This window comes from Lissotriton vulgaris, chromosome 1_1 (genome assembly GCF_964263255.1).
Source record: "Lissotriton vulgaris chromosome 1_1, aLisVul1.2, whole genome shotgun sequence".
Lineage (NCBI taxonomy): Eukaryota > Metazoa > Chordata > Amphibia > Caudata > Salamandridae > Lissotriton > Lissotriton vulgaris.
In genome coordinates, this window is record NC_141685.1 from 2,100,214,761 (window position 1) to 2,100,232,932 (window position 18,172).

An 18,172-nucleotide genomic window follows, 5' to 3' on the forward strand; every position below is an offset into this window, starting at 1 on the left:
GGTGCTGCTGGATCTTTCAGCAGCATTTGACACCGTCTCCCACAGGATCCTGCTGAGGAGGCTAGCGGACCTAGGCGTAGGTGGCACTGCGCTTAATTGGATCACGTCGTATCTCTCTGATCGTACTCAGCAGGTTTTCACCCCCCCCTACACTTCCACAGCCAGACCACTTAAATGGGGAGTCCTGCAGGGCTCCTCGCTCAGCCCGCTTCTATTTAATGTTTATTTCACCCCCCTGGCAAAACTGATCGCTCAGACTGGGATCAAGTCCACCTCCTACGCTGACGACATTCAGCTTCTTTTCACTTTCGACTCCCCTTCTCCCTCAGCTTTTGATCCGTTAGAAACCTGCCTCAGAGACATCTCTAAGTGGATGGATGCCAACTCCCTTCGACTCAATGCTGGAAAAACGGAGGTTCTGTTTTTTAATTCACCATCCCCTCTGGACTCCAGTCTATGGTGGCCAGAAGATCTGAGCCAAGCCCCCACACCTAAAGACTCAGTAAAAAATCTTGGAGTCCGCTGGGATAATCATCTCAGCTTCAATACCCAGGTTCAAACAGTGACAGCCTCCTGTTTTGGCAAGATCAGAACCATCAAGCGTCTCATCAACTACCTACCAGCGGACTGCCGTAAGACTGTGATCCAGGCACTGATCATTTCCCATCTTGATTATGCCAATGCCCTCTACCTAGGCATCACAGCAGGCCAATGTCAAAAACTCCAGACGGTCCAAAATGCCGTCGCCCGGTTAGTGGAAAGAATACCTTTCAGACACCATATCTCTCCCCACCTCCGCAAATTGCATTGGTTGCCAATGGCCAAAAGGTGTATTTTCAAAGCTATGACGCTGGCCCACCGAGCATCGAGGGGTATGGGATCTACCCACTTGAAAAACACCTTGCGACCGTACACCAACTACAGGACTTTACGGTCCAACTCTCTCCTTCTCTTGGAAACTCCACGCTTCAAACGCTCACGGGCAGGCGGAAAAACCTTTGAGGTTTGTGCCTCCCAGCATTGGAACAAGCTCCCTCTGGCCCTACGCTCTTCCCAATCTGAAATCTTATTCCGTAAGTCACTGAAGACCCACCTGTTTTCCCTATAACATCCCCCTGTGCCCTCCACCCTCAAAGTTCTCAGCGCCGGGACGCCCCGTCGGGGTAGCTGTGCGCTCTATAAAATACACAAATAAATAAATAAATAAATAAATGGCTAATATTAATGAAAAACAAACATCATTTTAAGTTGCTTTCTTACAAGTTGGACCTTCTACACAATTTTCATCCAGTGGCGTTGGTTGCATTCTACATTCAATATCCGAAGCTCCTGACTTTCCTGGGTGGCTACGGTCAAGTCACAGAGTGTCATGGAACCAAATTATCCTATTGGCCATTTAAATAGCTCTCAGCATGCAGTGCTTAAAGAGGCTATTCACTAAGAATATAATTCCATGAAACTGATAAGGCTGTTCAGATGAATCCGCTGCATTGGCATCAACTAGTAATACACATTTCACAGAGATTGCTGATGTGTAGACCATGCTGCTAACAACAAAATTTGTACCAATAGTCTCCAGAATGCAAAAACTAAATTCCAACATTTAGCTAGGAGCTCGAAATCTGATTGTTCCCACACATGTAAAGGTGAAGCCACTTACTACCTATGTCTTATCCTCTCTTCTGCTTCTGGAGCTTACTAGCTTAAGGAACGCATTATTGCTTGAATTTTATCACTATTAAGAAATAGATAATGTGTTAAAACAATTTATGATTTAAAAAAAACTACTTCAAGTATTACATGTATATTAATAAAGACCTACCCAACCAGTGCATATGTTTTCCCTTTTGAATCTGGGTCATTGATAGCACTTATAATTGCTTTAGCCACATCCACCACCTGTAGAAAATATGAAATCTTATGAAAAGTTATGTACAAACTGTTTAACTCAAATGCAAAATCTCTACAGTAAACAGATACTTACGTAAATCGGTTGCTTTACAGTCTTCTTACCAAAGGAAATGAGCGGTTCACCACCAAACCACCGCATATCTATGGAGAAAAAGAAGATAAGGTTTAACATGTCTGAAAATGTTGAATAACTGAATGCTTTGAAAATAGCCAAGAGAAATGCGTATTTCATCACAAAGAGGTATCTTTGTTTCTCTGAGTTTTTAAAGGCAACAAACAAACTAAGGCAAAAAAGTAAAAAATCACATCAGAGTAACCACATGATGTTTTGCAAAGGTGGCCACCCTCCACCTGTCATCCATTCACTTGCAGCCTGAGGGCCTATAGTTATCAATTGCATAGCTGATGTTATTTTATTGACTTATGTTACTCATAATAATAATGTAGCATCTGCAGTTCTTTGGTTTCATATACCATAATAGTGTAACTCTTGCTCATATATTCATTTTTTTTCTGCACATAATACTGTTATTTCTTTAGTGTTTTCTCATGTCTCTTCACACAGAGGACTAAGAAATCCCTTGGGATTCTTCACATGCTGCATCAGTTATCACAAGGTACGCCTTCCCACAGTCGCCTTATGAAACAATATAAATACAACCTCTGCTTTCTCGGGCAGAAATGCTCAAATGTTTGGATCAAGACAGTTCATTCTACTACAAAACACTGACTGAAAACACAGCTGGAATTGCACAAACTACACCTGGCCTTGACAGCATATTGAAAAGCCTCACTACTGGGCCCTAGAAGCATGTCCTTAAATTTACATGGCAAAAACACTGATCAATTTCTTAACAAAAAAATGTAAAAAACGTTGAGGTAATCCACGTCAGTAATATAATTCCTGCTTATATTTCACATGTTCTACTCTATGTTACATTCGCTAAGAGTGTTTGCTATTTCGTTTATATTGTGTATCTTTTTTGGGTAGCTTATTACTATTGTACAGTGCATACTTTTAATTGAGTAGCATTAAGGTGATTTTAGAGTACTGAGTTGAGGGTCAACTTATTGACAGCTTTCCTAATAACTCTTCTTGCGTGGGTCCTCATCACATATAGGCCTCACTTATTTAGTAGGAATTTTAACATTTAGATCCCCAATGGTCAATATAATAACTACATCATATTTCACAGTGATCGCAGCGATAGAACAAAATACTTTTTTTACTTGATCATCATATTAATATCGAGGAGAGTTAATAAAGACTACACAGCAGAATTTGTGTATGGATAGCAGTTGTCCTTAGAGTTATATTTAAGACTAATTCCTAGAGAGAGTAAAAATCAATGGACACTATTTCAAACTGCTACTGACAATGGGATCTTAACAACATTGCTAGGCCACACCTGGTGCATCTATTTTGTTGTTGTTTGTACATCCTTTGAGAATACATATTAGCAGAATAGAGTAAAATCAGTTGAATGCCAGGTTGCTGCAACATATAATAGTAATAACTTGCTGTTAGCCCCATCCGGGGAGGCCACAGGGCGGACAAGGGCTAATAGGCCCAAATGTGGTGGCTCTGGGTCACTGGTATGCCAGGGTCTGTCCTACTAAGGTTCTGCAAACTGGGCCACTACAATCCTCTCTGCACGTTACTCTCAGAGTAGTGACTTTGAGCAGTCCACGGCTACTAAGAGAGGTCTGATGGGGGGACAAGAGCCCAGAACTTGACCGACACAGTAACATTTCACCTAGTCCAGTACCATTCTTTTTTGTAAATAAAAGCACTTTAATCACACAGCAAAACTAAATACCACACAACTCAATAAAAATGCAATACAAGGTTGCAACCTAAGTTATATTTCTCTATGTCTAGACTGAGGCAGCCATATGATTTGCATTCTCCCTTACAATGAATTTAAAAAGATACATCTCTGCCTAAAAATAATCAACAATATACCGTATACTAGGATGTTTAAAATGTGATTTAAAGAAAGGCTAACGCAATGAGGTCAACTTTAAACTTTAGATTAATACATATTCCTTCCATGATGCACAAGTTACTACTTGTGTAACGATATATCTGTAAGAGACATTAGCTAGTGATAGATTCCTTCCCTTAGAATATCCCCAGGCGTCAGACTGCATCCGGAAAGTTTTTCGTCAGCAGTACCCCTGCGCTTCGGTAGGTGGCGTTGTGCACCTCCGCGTCAGTCGATGGCGTCGTAAGCACCAAGATGACGTCACGGAGACTACTAAGGTGCCACCCATGTGCGCTGACGTCCGTTCTGTACACGACTTTCCATTCCAGGAACGCAGAGCCATGGAAGAAACTGACCACTGGAGTCATGAAACTAGGGCCCTGAAAGGGATGACCTTAACCCTAGAAATCAGTTCGCAGAACGGGGAGGATGGGAGGGGCGGTAAGGAATCTATCACAAACTAATGTCTGATACAGATATATCGTTACACAAGTACTAACTTGTGCATCTGAATGAGACACATTAGTGATAGATTTCTTACCTTAGAATAGATACCCGTGCAATACCAACCCCGGTGGTGGGTCTGCGAATAAGATTACACCAGAAAGTCACGGAGAACAGAACGGCCAAAGAAGCTGTCTCTCCAGACTTGACTATCAAGGCAGTAATGCTTGGCAAACGAGTGCAGCGATGCCCACGTAGGTGCCTCACAAATGTCCTGCAAGGGAATGCCACGTCCCAAGGAAGTAGTGGCTGCCGTTGCCCTGGTAGAATGAGCACCCAGCCCCACAGGAGGCTCCTTCTTAGCCAACGAGTAACATGCTTTGATGCACAGAATGACCCACCGAGAGATGGTCCTTTTGTGCACGGCCCGAACTTTTTTGGCACCCACATAGCCAAAAAAGAGCTGTTCATCCACCCGAACTGTTGTGTGCTCTTCAGATAGAAGAAGAGCGCTCGTTTTGGGCCCGCCGGTGGAGCCTCTCTTCCTCTTTTGAAGGAGGCGGAAAGAAGGTGGGCAAAGTGATGGTCTGCCCAATGTGGAAGGGCGTGACAACCTTTGGCAAAAAAGGACGGGTCCTTTAAACCACCTTGTCCGGATGAACAGAAAGGAAAGGAGGTTTAGAAGAAAGAGCCTGGAGCTCACACACTCTTCTGACAGAGGTGATAGCTACCAGGAAAGCCGTCTTTAGAGTGAGAAGACGTAAAGGACAGTTATGAAGGGGCTCAAAGGGAGCGCACATCAGATAGCTCAAGACAATATTTAAGTCCCACTGAGGTATTATGAAAGGCATGGGAGGAAACGTGTGTGTAATGCCTCTCAGGAAACGGTGAACAACCTGGGACTTAAAGATAGACTGATCTGGAAGCCGTTGAAAGGCGGAGATGGACGGAAGATAAACCTTTGATAGTGCCCGGAGCAGAGCCCTGCTGGGCCAAGGATAGTAGGAACTGAAGGACCTCAGTAAGAGGGGCAGAAAGGGGATCCACAGCCTTTGCTGTGCACCATGTCACAAATTTGTTCTACCTGCATGCATATACCGTCTCAGTGGAGGGACACCTGGCTGCCAGAATGACATCACAGACTTTGGAAGGAAGATCAAAAGCTGTCAACTGTCGCCTCTCAATCTCCACGCATGGAGGTGGAGGCTGGACAGGTTCGGGTGGAGAACCGTCCCCTGCTGCCGTGATAGGAAATCCTCCCGAAGAGGCAGTCGGATCAGGGGATCGATCGCCATGCTGAGTAGCTCGGGATACCAGTATCTTCGTGCCCAATCCGGAGCCACAAGGATGACTTGGGCCCGGTCGCACCGAATATTCTTCAGCACTCTGGGCAGAAGTGGTATAGGCGGAAAGGCGAACAACAGACCGCAGCTCCACTCACGACGAAAAGCGTCGCAGAGCGAGTGCCGCCTTGGAAATTCCAACGCGCAGAATTAATGACATTGTGCATTCTCTTCGGTGGCGCAGAGATCTAACTAAGGCGCTCCCTACTGCAGAAAGAGACCTTGCGCCACATCCGAGTTCAGACGCCATTCGTGATCCATCAAGCACCGGCGGCTGAGTTAGTCTGCCCTGGCGATCAGAGAACCTGCCAGAGGTTGAACCACCAAGATAATGCCATAATGTTCCAGCCATGTTCAGAGGCGAAGAGCCTTCTGACATAGGCTCCGCGACCCCACCCTGTTTGTTGCAATACCACATGGCGGTGGTGTTGTCGTGAACACCTGCACTACACTTCCCCCGACCGAGGGAAGGAATGCCTTCAGTGCAAGTCGGATCGCCCGAAGCTCCAGAAGATTGATAAGGAGTCGGGACTCTGCCGGAGCCCAGAGGCCTCGGATCTCCGCCTCTCCCAAGTCCTGCAAGTCCAACGCTACCATCCAGTCTCAAGGGTCGAGGGCAGCCAAGACCTGAGCCAGAGTCAACATCCTGAACTTCTCCTTCCTCGAGGAACGATTGACGTTCATGAGGTCCAAGATGGGGCGCAGGCCCCCATTTTCCTTCTTGGGGACCAGAAAGTAGTGGGAATAATGACCACGTCCTACTTCTGGTCCAGGAACGCGTTCGATGGCCCCCTTGGCCAGGAGGGCCGTAACTTCCTGTTGGAGAATCGCAAAGTGGTCCCCTGACATGCGGTGGAACTGAGGTGGCATGGCCTAAGGGGCAGACTCGAAGGGGAGGGAGTAGCCCATTTGGACGATCTGCAGCACTCACATGTCCGAATTGACAAAACACCAGTGAGGGAGGCGATGTTGAATACTGCCGCCCACCGGCGTGTGGTGCACCCCAAAGCTTGGACTAGGAAGGCTTTGAGGCGGATGCTGTGGGAGCAGATGTAGACTGACTCGCACGCTAGCCCCCTGTGCTGCCACGGCGGCCACCAGGCCCGCGGCCGTGCTGAGGTTGGTTCTGCACAGGCTTCCGGCTGAAAGAACGTGCAGGGAAGCCCTTTCCGTGGCCACGAAAGGAACGAAAGGTAGACGTGACCGGGCGTGTGGTAGAGAGACCCAACGACTTGGCTGTAGCCCGAGAGTCCTTGAAACGCTCCAGTCTGCCTTATCGCCAAACAGGTGAGCACCATCAAAAGGAATGTCCATGAGGGAACTTTGGACATGCCCCGAAAAACCCGTGGACCGCAGCCAGGCACGGCGACGGAAGGCCACTGTCGTGGAGATGGCTCTCCGCAAAGTCTGCGGTGTCCAGCCCACACCGAATGGCAAACTTCGCTGCATCCATCCCCTCCGCAACAGCTTGGGAAAGTACAGCCTGAACCTCCTCCGGGCACTGGGGCAAAGTTTGCGCCACCGTGTCCCACACAGCGTTAGAGTAGCGGTCCAAGAGGCATGCGGTGTTGACCAACCGCAGACCTAGGCTGGCAGAGGAAAACAACTTTTTACTAAACTGCTCCAGCTTTTTCGATTCCTTATCCAGAGGGCGGTAGGGAATGCACTTTGGGAAGAGGAGGCCTGATTGACCAAGCTCTCTGGGGTCGGATGATTCGTTTAAAAGGCAGGGTCACCCGGTGCCGGGCGGTGACGCCTGGCCACGTTTTTATCCACAGGAACCCCTGTGGCTGGTTTAGACTAGGTGCCCATCAAAACATCAGTCAAGGCCTCATTGAACAGAAGCAGAGGTTCCATAGAATTTGCCACCGGCTGAAGCACTTCAGTAAGGAGGTTTGTATAAGGGGTAACAGTAGGCAGATCAAGGTCAAGAGCCTCAGCTGCTCTACAGAGGACCACAGTGTAAGTGGCGCCTTCCTCCATGACAGCGGGAGGAGACACAAGCCCAGGCTCAGAGAAGAGGTCAAGGCCACCTGCATCCTCAGAGTCCTCAGCCCACTCATGTTTGGACCCCCCCCCCCCCACTGCCGTGCAAGAGGGTCCACCGACCCCTCCCAGTGATACCCCTCCTTCACGGACCGAGGCACACGCTGCAGCGGTGAAGGAGGCACAGGGGAAAACAAATGCTCCAACGGCGCCGGGAACGGCGCCAGGGACGAACCCTGGGACGGCTCCGTGTTCCAATTAGGATCCCAAGCCTCGGCAAAATTGCCTGGAAACTCTGGCAAGGGTGGAGGTGGGACAAAGGGATCCCATTGCGTCGCCGGGGCTGGAGCCGCCAGCGGAGGACCCTGCAGCACCAGGGCCGGAGCCGCCTGCGGTGGACCTTGCGACGCCGGGGCCGGTGCTGCTGCCGGCAGCGGAGCGGGTGGCAAGCAAGGGCCCTCACTAGGGACCGCGAGGCCCGAAGGCGCGCTGGCGGGAGCCCTAGGCCTATAAAGGCGGTCCATGGCGGCAAGGAGCTCTTGCACCCGAGTTCGAGTCCCTGACGGACCCGGTTAGACCGCGCAACTCTCAGGCTCCAACGGAGCCCCCTGGCCCCCTTGTCTGCGTCCGGAGACAGATGGGGGGAGGTCGAAGAGAGTACATGCTTCTTCTACTTTTTCTTGTGATGTCTCTTACCCGATTCCGAGGGTGAATACTTGGACCCAGAGGAGCGATGATGATGGCTCTGCGGTCGGTCCCTTGAGCGACCCCTGGACCTCGAATGGCGCGGAGACGACTGCCGAGCCTCCAGCAGCTTTCGGGACCGCTCCCGCAAAGCTTTAGGAGCCATGGCCTGACAGTTGGAAATCTGACCTTGAGTCATGGTCGCACTCCAGACAGTAGAGACAGACGCCATGGGGGTCGGCTACCAACATCGTGCGGCGGCAGATCTCGCATGATGTAAACCCAGGCATCCCTACGTTGCACCAGGAGTCAAAGACTCAAAAAGAAGTAGAGACAAAAGTCTAAAAAAAAGTTAGTCAAAAAGTGACTAGGGTACGTGGTCTAACCGGATCTGCGCTTGCTGGCGCAGAAAAAGAAAGAACTGATGTCAGTGCACATGGGTGACGCCTAAGTAGTCTCCGTGACATCATCTCGGCGCTTACGACGCCAGCGACGGACGCAGAGCCGCACAACGCCACCTACAGACGCACAGGGATACTGCGGACGAAAAACTTTCTGGATCCAGTCTGACTCCTGGGGATATTCTAAGGTAAGGAATATATCACTAACGTGTCTCTTTCAGATACTGAAATTGATTCAGAACTGTCCAGGACTCAACGAGTTGGTCCAGTATTTGCCCAGTAATTTTCATTTTAGTACACAACATAGTGGAAGAATGTAGGGCTCACTATGTTAAGTTTTAGCAATGGCAAGAGTCCGTCTTCCAGAAAAAGGCGACCACCTCTGCTCCTTATATCACTACAGCATGATGCGGTAGGGCAAGGCCTCGGAATTTATAAAATTACTTACTTGGCTATGTTCAAGAGGGAGGTGTAAAAATGTACACCAATTACAGAGCTCCATCGTTGTATAGCTTTCCGGAAAGGTAGTCAATATAATACAGTAGTACACTCCTTGTCAAACAAGCATGCACGGGTGGAGAGAGCACATTTGTAAACTGCATGCTGGGCCACAGAACACTTGTGCAGGCTTGCTAAACAAGAATTCCACATAACTTGGACACTTTTCATGAATTTCTTTTGACAAACACTGGAAGTATATTCTCCAAGACTTACATTTTTACACAAATGATTTGGATGGGAACGTTTGAAATATCACAGCAATCACTGACACTACTCAGCACAGAGAATGTTTTTTTCTGTTCTGTTTGAACTACAATGATTAAGTGTGTGTGAAAGCGTTGTTACTTATGTCTTTAAGAGTGCATTTTTACCAGTTTTATGCTGCGGAAGCAGGTCTGTCAAATGAGCCTACTTTACTGCTCTGAGATTCCTGTTGACTAGTGTGAATGTGGTCCGTGTGCACTCAGCCTGGCATTGTTTGATTATTAATCACAATGCAAGAAATAGCACTCTGGTTCGGTAGAAACGCTTCTATCTTGTTCACTAAGTAATGCTTCAAATTAAACCATATATCAATAAAAAGCACCCGCTGGCACATTTCGAATAATCAGGAAAGCACGTGAAGTCGCAGCTCCACAGAAGAATGGGAAGCAGCAGGTGCTGCGCTGGTTTCTTGGCTGTTCAATCAGCGGTCTTCAAGAGAAATGCTTTTAACTTGTGGCCCAGGGACCCAATGGGGTCCGTGAAGCCTACTCAGGGGGTCCGCGACTGTTTAGAAAATTAAAACATATTAGCAGATTAATAAACTGTATTTAAATAGAGAAGCCAAATGTCAAATTGAACAATTTTAAATGTTCTGTAAATTGATAGGAATGTGAAATCTGAGGCTAAAAATTAAATCGTTATTTTCAAATTGATTCGTATTAGCAGTGCAAGTGCATCAAACAAAATAAAGGATGACCAATGAGTGGCTGCGATTGAATCCAACCTCTAGATTAGATTACAATTATAATTTTTGTCAATTATAGCAAATATTTTATCATTTATGAATCAATTGAATATTTGTTTGGTTAATGCTTGTTTTTCAATTTTTTCGTGCATTCTTTTGCGGTTCAAATCATTGACAATTCTTAGGTTGGGGTCCCAATCAATGGGGTTCCCCGGATTCCAATAATCATGATTCAGTAGGGATTCAAGTGATGAGTAAGTGGGGGGTCCACAGAAGTCAAAAGGTTGATCACGAACAACTGTAGCGCCAGGATGCTTTATCATGAGCGACATTTCGCTTTAGAAATGCAATTTTCATTCACTCATTTATTAGATGAGAGTTCACTTTCTTCTCAAGGACTCCATCTACTGGACTCCGGGGGTATTGCATCCTTAGTGGGATTTCTACTGCTGGGATAAGTTTAGAGTTTCTAGTAAAACACCCAGTTTATGTTACCCAAAATCACATGCGAGTAATGCCATCTCAAGATCTCCATTCTGCTTTCTTGCAGTCGTTAGCATGCCGTACTGGAGATTCTCAAACCATGTTTCCAATCATAAGAGCACATTTGCACAGGCACAAACGGGGGATTGGTGCATGTGTAAATTATGCACGTGCGGAGTGCGGTATCTGATTTGAGCACACGGATCTAGGCACTGAAAAGACTACTGTGCAGGGCCGGCCTTTAGCCAGACACAAGGCGCTAAGTTTCTGAAGTGCGCATAAGGTTATGCCAATCGCAGCGGCCATCTCATCTTGCTTCAGCCTTGTCATTGTGCCTGCCTGTTCTTTTCTGTCTGGTTTGCCAGTTTAAAATGTTTTTAATCCCTCATTACTATAGAACGGGCGACATTTTAACACTAGTTTAGCCCCCTTCTTTGTCCTCCTTTTGCCCTCAAACCCTGCTGGCGCACATCAACAAAACCATCATCTGCGGAGGCGATTTAAGTGAGCTGGGGGAGGTCCGGGATGTTTGTGTTCGGGGACCAGTCCTTGCTCAGCCAGATACTGGCCAGTGAGCAACAAGCACTGGCGTTGCCAATAGGTTTCGCATTTGGAAAGTTGGAGCTTTATATATTGTTATTGACAATGCCAATAATGATATATAAATATAAAATGTCATTTACAAAACCAATAGCTCCAACTTTCCAAATGTGAAACCTATTGGCAACGCCACTGCTTGTTTTACATGCAACAATTCATTTACTGTAAATATTGTTTATTTTCTTTTCGAATGGAAAGGGTGTTTGCATGTACTTGGACACGCTAGTTTCTGTGTGAGTTTTGTACCGTAAGCATGTCCTGGATAGCTGTAATAATGCGTGTAACTCTACATAAATAAAGCCATCAAACCCATGCACCAAGCCTTCTCCGTGAGAAACCTTTAATGGAGGTTTGACCACCAGCAGATGAACCTGGGCTGTCGCCATCATCAATGTACATTTTGGTATTGTTTGAGTTTTTCTGGGCACCTTAAAGGTGGTGCTGAACTTTCCTTTTATTTCTTCTTGTCATTTTTCAACTTTGAAAAGCTTTCCCTAATTGGAATCTAATTAATGTGTTCCGAATGAGTGTTGGATTTGGCATAAAGTAAAATATTACAGTTTTGAAAGCACACTACTCCAGCACACAAACATATGAATGCACTAGCTTTCTCGGGGCAGCTAAGCTGCCTTTACAAAGGAAAGTGTTGGTTTTCAGGGTACAAAAGTGCATTGTGATTCACTATGGTCATTGTGATTTGCAAGGCACATTTCTATGTTCTTGTGACTCACGAGGCGAAGGGGCATCAAGCGAGCATTCCCATCATCGTGCAACTCTCAATGGAATAATTCAGTGCTTTGCGACCCCCCATGCAGGAACGTAGTAAGAGTATCCGCATCCATGAAGAAGCATTCTAGCTAATTATGTATGCATAATGTAATGTAGAAAATGAATGAAGCGTCTTTCACAAAGGTGCTGCTACTAGATGTCTCCATTGGGCCAGGCACTAGTCCTTGAAGAGAAATTTAATAAGAAATGTATCCTTTTGTTGAAATTGGAGGAGAAGTAAGTGAGGCCGAGCCCGCTGGGGGAAGCAACAGATGGCTTTGGTGTGGACACCCTTCGCACGCTGGATGATCAGATTAGGCCGGCGCGGCACAATTACAGGGCATCGTAGTGGCGCTTCTCGAGTTCTCGAGGGCATGTGAAAATCTGCCCAGCTGATGGGAAGGTATGCCTCGGCCCCTACAGACACTGATGAAGGCTCGTGAGCCGGCGTCAGGTTACCCTCGCCGTGTTTTTGCATGCAACATATTCATTTACTGTAAATATTGTTTATTTTCTTTTCGAATGGAAAGGGTGTTTGCATGTACTTGGACACGCTAGTTTCTGTGTGCGTTTTGTACCTGTTTTGTACCGTAAGCATGTCCTGGATAGCTGTATTAATGGCGCTGCGGTTGAAACAACATGTATTAGAGTGGCTGTCATACCACCATGCATCCTTCACGCTGTGTGTGTAGCTGAGGGAGTACAGCCCATGGAGAAACAGAAGGAAAAGGAAGTCTGGAAGGAGAGAGGAAATACGTTCTGGGAGTAAGAGGAGTTAACAGATGAAATGTGTAAAGGAGGATAAAGAAAACGATGGGAATAGGGGAGAAGTGTGGCAGGCAGATGGCTGCGCGGAGGGAAGCCGGATGGGGACGGGAGAGCCTGGTGGGGGGCGGGAAGGTATAGAATGACGAGAAAACGATGGGAATCGAAAAATAGAAACGATCCGCCATGCTCGGCTCGAAAAAGCAAATGGCCGGATGGGGGCGGGAGAGCCTGGTGGGGGGGCGGGAATGCGTGCGAGGGGAGAAGTGTGATAGGCAGATGGGCCGGATGGGGGCGGGAGAGCCTGGTGTCAGATGGGCCGGATGGGGGCGGGAGAGCCTGGTGGGGGGGCGGGAATGCGTGCGAGGGGAGAAGTGTGATAGGCAGATGCGCGGAGGGAAGCCGGATGGGGGCGGGAGAGCCTGGTGGGGGCAGGCGGATTAGGGAGATGCTCGTGCGTGTGTGGTCACGTGACCCGCTTTTGTGGTCACGTGACCTCACATGCACTGTAAAGAAACCGCAGTGGAAACCGCAGTGGTTTGACTATTCGATCGAGCCCATGAATTTTCGCCATTCCATTCGCAAGCGAATGGTAATAGGCGAAACATAAAAAGGGACCGCCTGCTGCCTGATTTAATTCACTACCGTCATTAAGAGCGCCAGACCACTCTCCGCCCACACCCAGGGCGCTATCGCTCTGCTGATAGGGCATGCCGTGGATGTGGCAGGAGCCGGTTCCAGCACACAGAGGTGCGCAGGAGTGGACGCTAAACTCCATTCATCCTAACGGGAGCCCGGCCTGGCCAGACTGCGACAAGAGGAGGCGCACTGCACGCCCAGCCTGCACTACTGACCCAAGCTCCCCCGATCATGTGCTATAGGGGCAGGGGAGGACGGATTTTGATTGTCACTACGAACTCAAAAGTGTAAACGTAAATAAGTGTGCACTGACCAGAGCGGTCCCTTAGGCCCTTGTTGTCGACTCTGCTCACATGGGGTCAAGTCGGTGCCTGCAGATGCCAGCTTGCCCCTGCCCCTCTATTACCGCGGTCTGGTGGGCAAAAGCATCATAGCCACTGTCCGCATTCACTCACCGGGACTCAGTGATGCCAGGGCTCAGCCCGTGAATTGGGATTCCAAGTCAAAGGAATCCCACTCGATGTTTGCAAGAAACGTGCATTCAACTCCTTAGTACTGAATTCTGCCACAACATGCCTCGTTTAAGAAGCACTAGCAAAGCCAATAGGCCTGGGCTACCTAGTTGCATGGATTGCGGTGTAACTGAAGTCTGATAATTGAGGCCGACTTGACGTAGCACCATTATTGAGTAGCTTTGGCTAAAGGAAGTGCCACACAATCACGGTGTTTAATGAGGCCAGCCAAAAACTTTGCTTCCTCGTAAACACCGCCGGCACTTTGACCAGCTTTCAAAAATAACTAAATGAATAGCTAACTAGAGAAGCGGCCATGGAGGGAAGCTGCTCTTGTCCATTCATACCAGCACTTATACTACAGTGAACCAAACAAACGACAGCGCGGTTTCCAGGGTGCATGCCAAGAAGTAAGACAGGGTGTTTGCCTGTGTGTTTGACTCTTCAATCTGGGCTCTCTTTAAAGAAAATGCATATTTGCTTAGATTGTGTTTATTCTGCTTTTAACTCTACCGTTGCCGCCCTGCTGTACATTACTACATTCATACTGGGCCCCGGCCCGTCCATTTGATCAACACGTACTAGAACTACATTTTGATGCTGCTCCTGGCTTTCTTTCTTATGCTTGAAGGACACTGGGTGCATGACTTTTGTTTTGTATTGCAGTTGCACTTGTATTGCACTTTATACCCCAGATAAGTAAGGCATGGAAATTCATTTTCAGAAAATAACACTTTTCTCCGAGAGTGAGCTGGATGGTGTATGGTGTTTGTTGTGTTGCGTCTATTAGTAGTGCTTTGATGCTGTGTGTGATGACCAGAGCTGCGCTTTTATGACTTGTTGCTGCACCCTGCATGAAATGAAGCACCGAACAGTTAGATAGGTCTTTTTTCAAACAAATGGGAATAAAGTGTGTAAGTGCAATGTGAGCTTCGTGGGAAATGTCTCTTGTATTTTGTGTGTACATCAGACACTGCTCAACCTGTGTCGGTGACATACTCTACAGCAGTGTTTCCCAAACTGGGGTCCGTAAAAAATTCCCAGGGGGTCCGTAGGCAACAGTTTTAAAAGCACAGAAAAGTTTCTTGTATAATTAGCAGCTTCCCAGCAACAATAAAAGTGTTAAGATAAAGTCAGTGATTAATGTACCTGCTGGAGCGTGAGGAGAGTTTTGTTCAGTGGCAGCTGTGACTTAACTAATGTAGCACAGAGGGTTAATGTGCCTACTGCAAAGAACGTGTAACATGTATTTTAAAAGCAGTATTTTATGTGCATAGGTTTGTGGTTACTGCTTTTGTCACAGAGATTCTTTTGTTACTGAGCATTTCATAAGTGACAATCGTAATGTGGCAGAGGGACCTATAAACTGTCATCAAAGAGCTGCTTGCAAACTGCATGGTACCAGTTAGTAACTTATGTTTTGTCCCAGTTATTCATTATCCCGATGCTGCTAAAAAGATTTATTTGGGTGGAAATACATTTTTGATGTTAAAGTCAGTGCTAGCCACTGTTATGTTCCGAATCCTGAGTTTGTGCTTTCCCAGACCAAGCACTCATAAATATTTTATATACACACCGATTTACATGTATGATTCAATGTCTCTATATGTGTGTGATATAAAGGGCTCTGACATCCTACAATGGTATGAGAGATGCTATAAAACAAATGAAATACATGTGACAGAGTGGCTATTTCTTCAATATAAAATACTAGGGGCCAGATGTACGATCCGTTTTTATATGCGCGAACGGGTTTGTGAGCCCGTTTGCGCATGCAAAAACCTATTGGGCCATGTACATTGCCTATTTCGGGAGTCGCAATTTGTTAGCGACTCGCTAAATAGGTTTTGCAACTTCCTATTTGGAAGGGGCATTCCCTTCCAAATAGTTTGTCTCAAAACCTTGTACAAATGTTTTAGGGTCGCAAAACACTCTCAATTACCACCTTCTTCAAGTAGGTGGTAATGCATTCGCAAATGGGAAGAGGTCCCCAGGGGACCCCTTCCCCTTTGTAAATGCATGCAAAATTAAACCCTTGGAGGACTGCTGCCTTTGAAAAAGATCCCAATCCCTCGAGGACATGGGTCCTGTCCAGAATAGTTCAGCTACAAGGACTCCCGATCCAGGCGGAGCCGCATCTCCTGCCCACTCTGCACCAGACACCCAGGGGCCGAGTCTAGGTGGCTCATCTGTCCAGCTAAGTCTCCCCAGCGATCCTGACCTAGAATCCGGCATTGGCTGACATCTCCTGGCCTCCCTGACGGCCCCTGCAGTGTGAATCAAGAAGTTCCACCTAAAACCCACGACCTCTCTTCTTACCTCTGTTGTCGCTGGCATTCCTCCTGCAACCTCCGGTGCCATTCCTGCAGCCTTTTTGTCAAAAACAGTATCTTCATCGAAAAGCATTGGGCGCCCAACGCTGAAACTGCACCCTGCAACCAGCTGCTCCTGTGCCACTGGTGGTATATGTCTGATGCTGCTTTGTGGGTCCCCTTGTGCCGGTTCTTCCCCCCGATGCTTGGCCCCTGCAACCAATTTACCTACCTGCTAGCAGTGTGGCTCCTTTTTGAGTTGTGTGTCCATTATGGGTCAATATTGTGAAATAAATTAATTTTATTCCCTTGTGTTAAGCCTACGGCTGCTCGACAACTCTACCACTAATAGAGCAATTTTGGGTTTAAATTGAGCCCTGTACCCTTTTAGGGAACCCCTAAACTCTGTGCACGGTATAACCACCTAGTGGCATACCATATACAGAGCCAGCTTCCTACAGAGGTCATTCTCAGATAACTAACTGGCTCTATTGTCCTTCCCTTCTCAAACTCTTTCTGCATTGGACAACATAAGTCTATTTTAATACATAAATCAAACACAGCCACAAAAATATTACACCCAATAATGTATTTAAAAGATCTGATTCGTGGGTCTCTAAAGAATGTGGAAAATCTGCCCGGAAGTCAAATAGCTACAAAGTTAAACGTTATGGGTGGGATTGTGGTCGCCAATATGAATGATATTATATCCTTGAGTGGCATTTAGTTTTCTCTTATTAAAGCATACTATGCATATACTATGCTAGGATTGTGGTGTAGTTGCTGCCAGTTCAGCAAAGGAGGTAGATTAATGAACTGTCCGGTTTAAATGGAAAATGTGAAAACGTAGGAAGGAAAGACAAATGAACATGAAGGACAAGCTTTGCAGGGCTATGAAAGTATACAAATTAAAAACTCCACTAACCCACACAGCTGAAGTTATTGCTAGGAAAGAGGATAACTGTCACTGTGCTTCCAAGTTAGACCAATTCATGGGTAGGAAAGGAGGGCAAGTTAACTTTGTATGGGCAATATTATATTCCAAAGACAAAACAGTCAGAATTTCCTTTATCTGCGATATCTGGAAGTAGGACAGGTCGAAGTGCAGAGAAAATATTTGAAAACCATGCTCTTCCAGTAGAAGCTGTTGGGTAATGTGATCAACTTAGAAAAAAAGAAAAGTTTATACAACAACCATCAGTGTTGAATCTCAATATATACTACAGCGTCCTGAATATTCTCAGAAAATGTTACCTGACCATGCATGAGTGGTATACTAAGTTGCACCGCTTTAATATATAGCAGGTATCTTGGCAAAATCAATCAGTCTACACTTCTCATGAGAATGTGTACTCTTCACACAGATGGATCTCAAGTAGTTGTGACTTATGTACAACATTCCAGTTCTGCTCCACAAATACCCAACAGTAAATAAATACATCTCTACATGATTGATTCATACTTGCAAAATGATTGAAAAACCGGTCTTCTCTTCCAAACATCTCAGATGGTTTCAAAATGATGGTGTCTGGGAACTCCTCCCTAACAGCTTGCTCTCCAACAGCCTGCAATGCAAATAGGGAAAGTGATTCAGATAGAAAGGATTCAAACTAAATAAATAACTACAAATACTAAAAGTAACCTGCGAGTTATTATGGTAACATCAGAATAACTCACTTTACATTGGTCATGGCCTAGAAACCGCAGGTCAGAGAAAAGAAAAGTTTATTTGACAGTGCACTATATATAATGATCATTCATATTTAGAGTTTCATGTTTTCAGTGTGTTTTTCCAAGTTATCAAATGTAATATTTATCAAAGGGTTGGGTTTTTTGCAAGTTTTTACTAAAGTTTCGTGGCAATCTTAGAAGAAGCTAAAGGAGGT

At 46.4% G+C, this 18,172-nt stretch overlaps 1 protein-coding gene across 1 annotated transcript in view; it reads right to left on the reverse strand.

Moving 5' to 3' along the window:
* Positions 1 to 18,172, reverse strand: part of NDUFA9 (NADH:ubiquinone oxidoreductase subunit A9) — a 184,134-nt gene that overhangs the window by 62,179 nt on the left and 103,783 nt on the right. The window contains exons 6-8 of the mRNA XM_086921297.1: positions 17,749 to 17,851; positions 1,985 to 2,052; positions 1,823 to 1,899 (exon numbers count right to left, since the gene is read on the reverse strand). Coding sequence (XP_086777423.1) covers positions 1,823 to 1,899; positions 1,985 to 2,052; positions 17,749 to 17,851 — 248 coding nt within the window. The remainder of the gene's footprint in view (positions 1 to 1,822; positions 1,900 to 1,984; positions 2,053 to 17,748; positions 17,852 to 18,172) is intronic.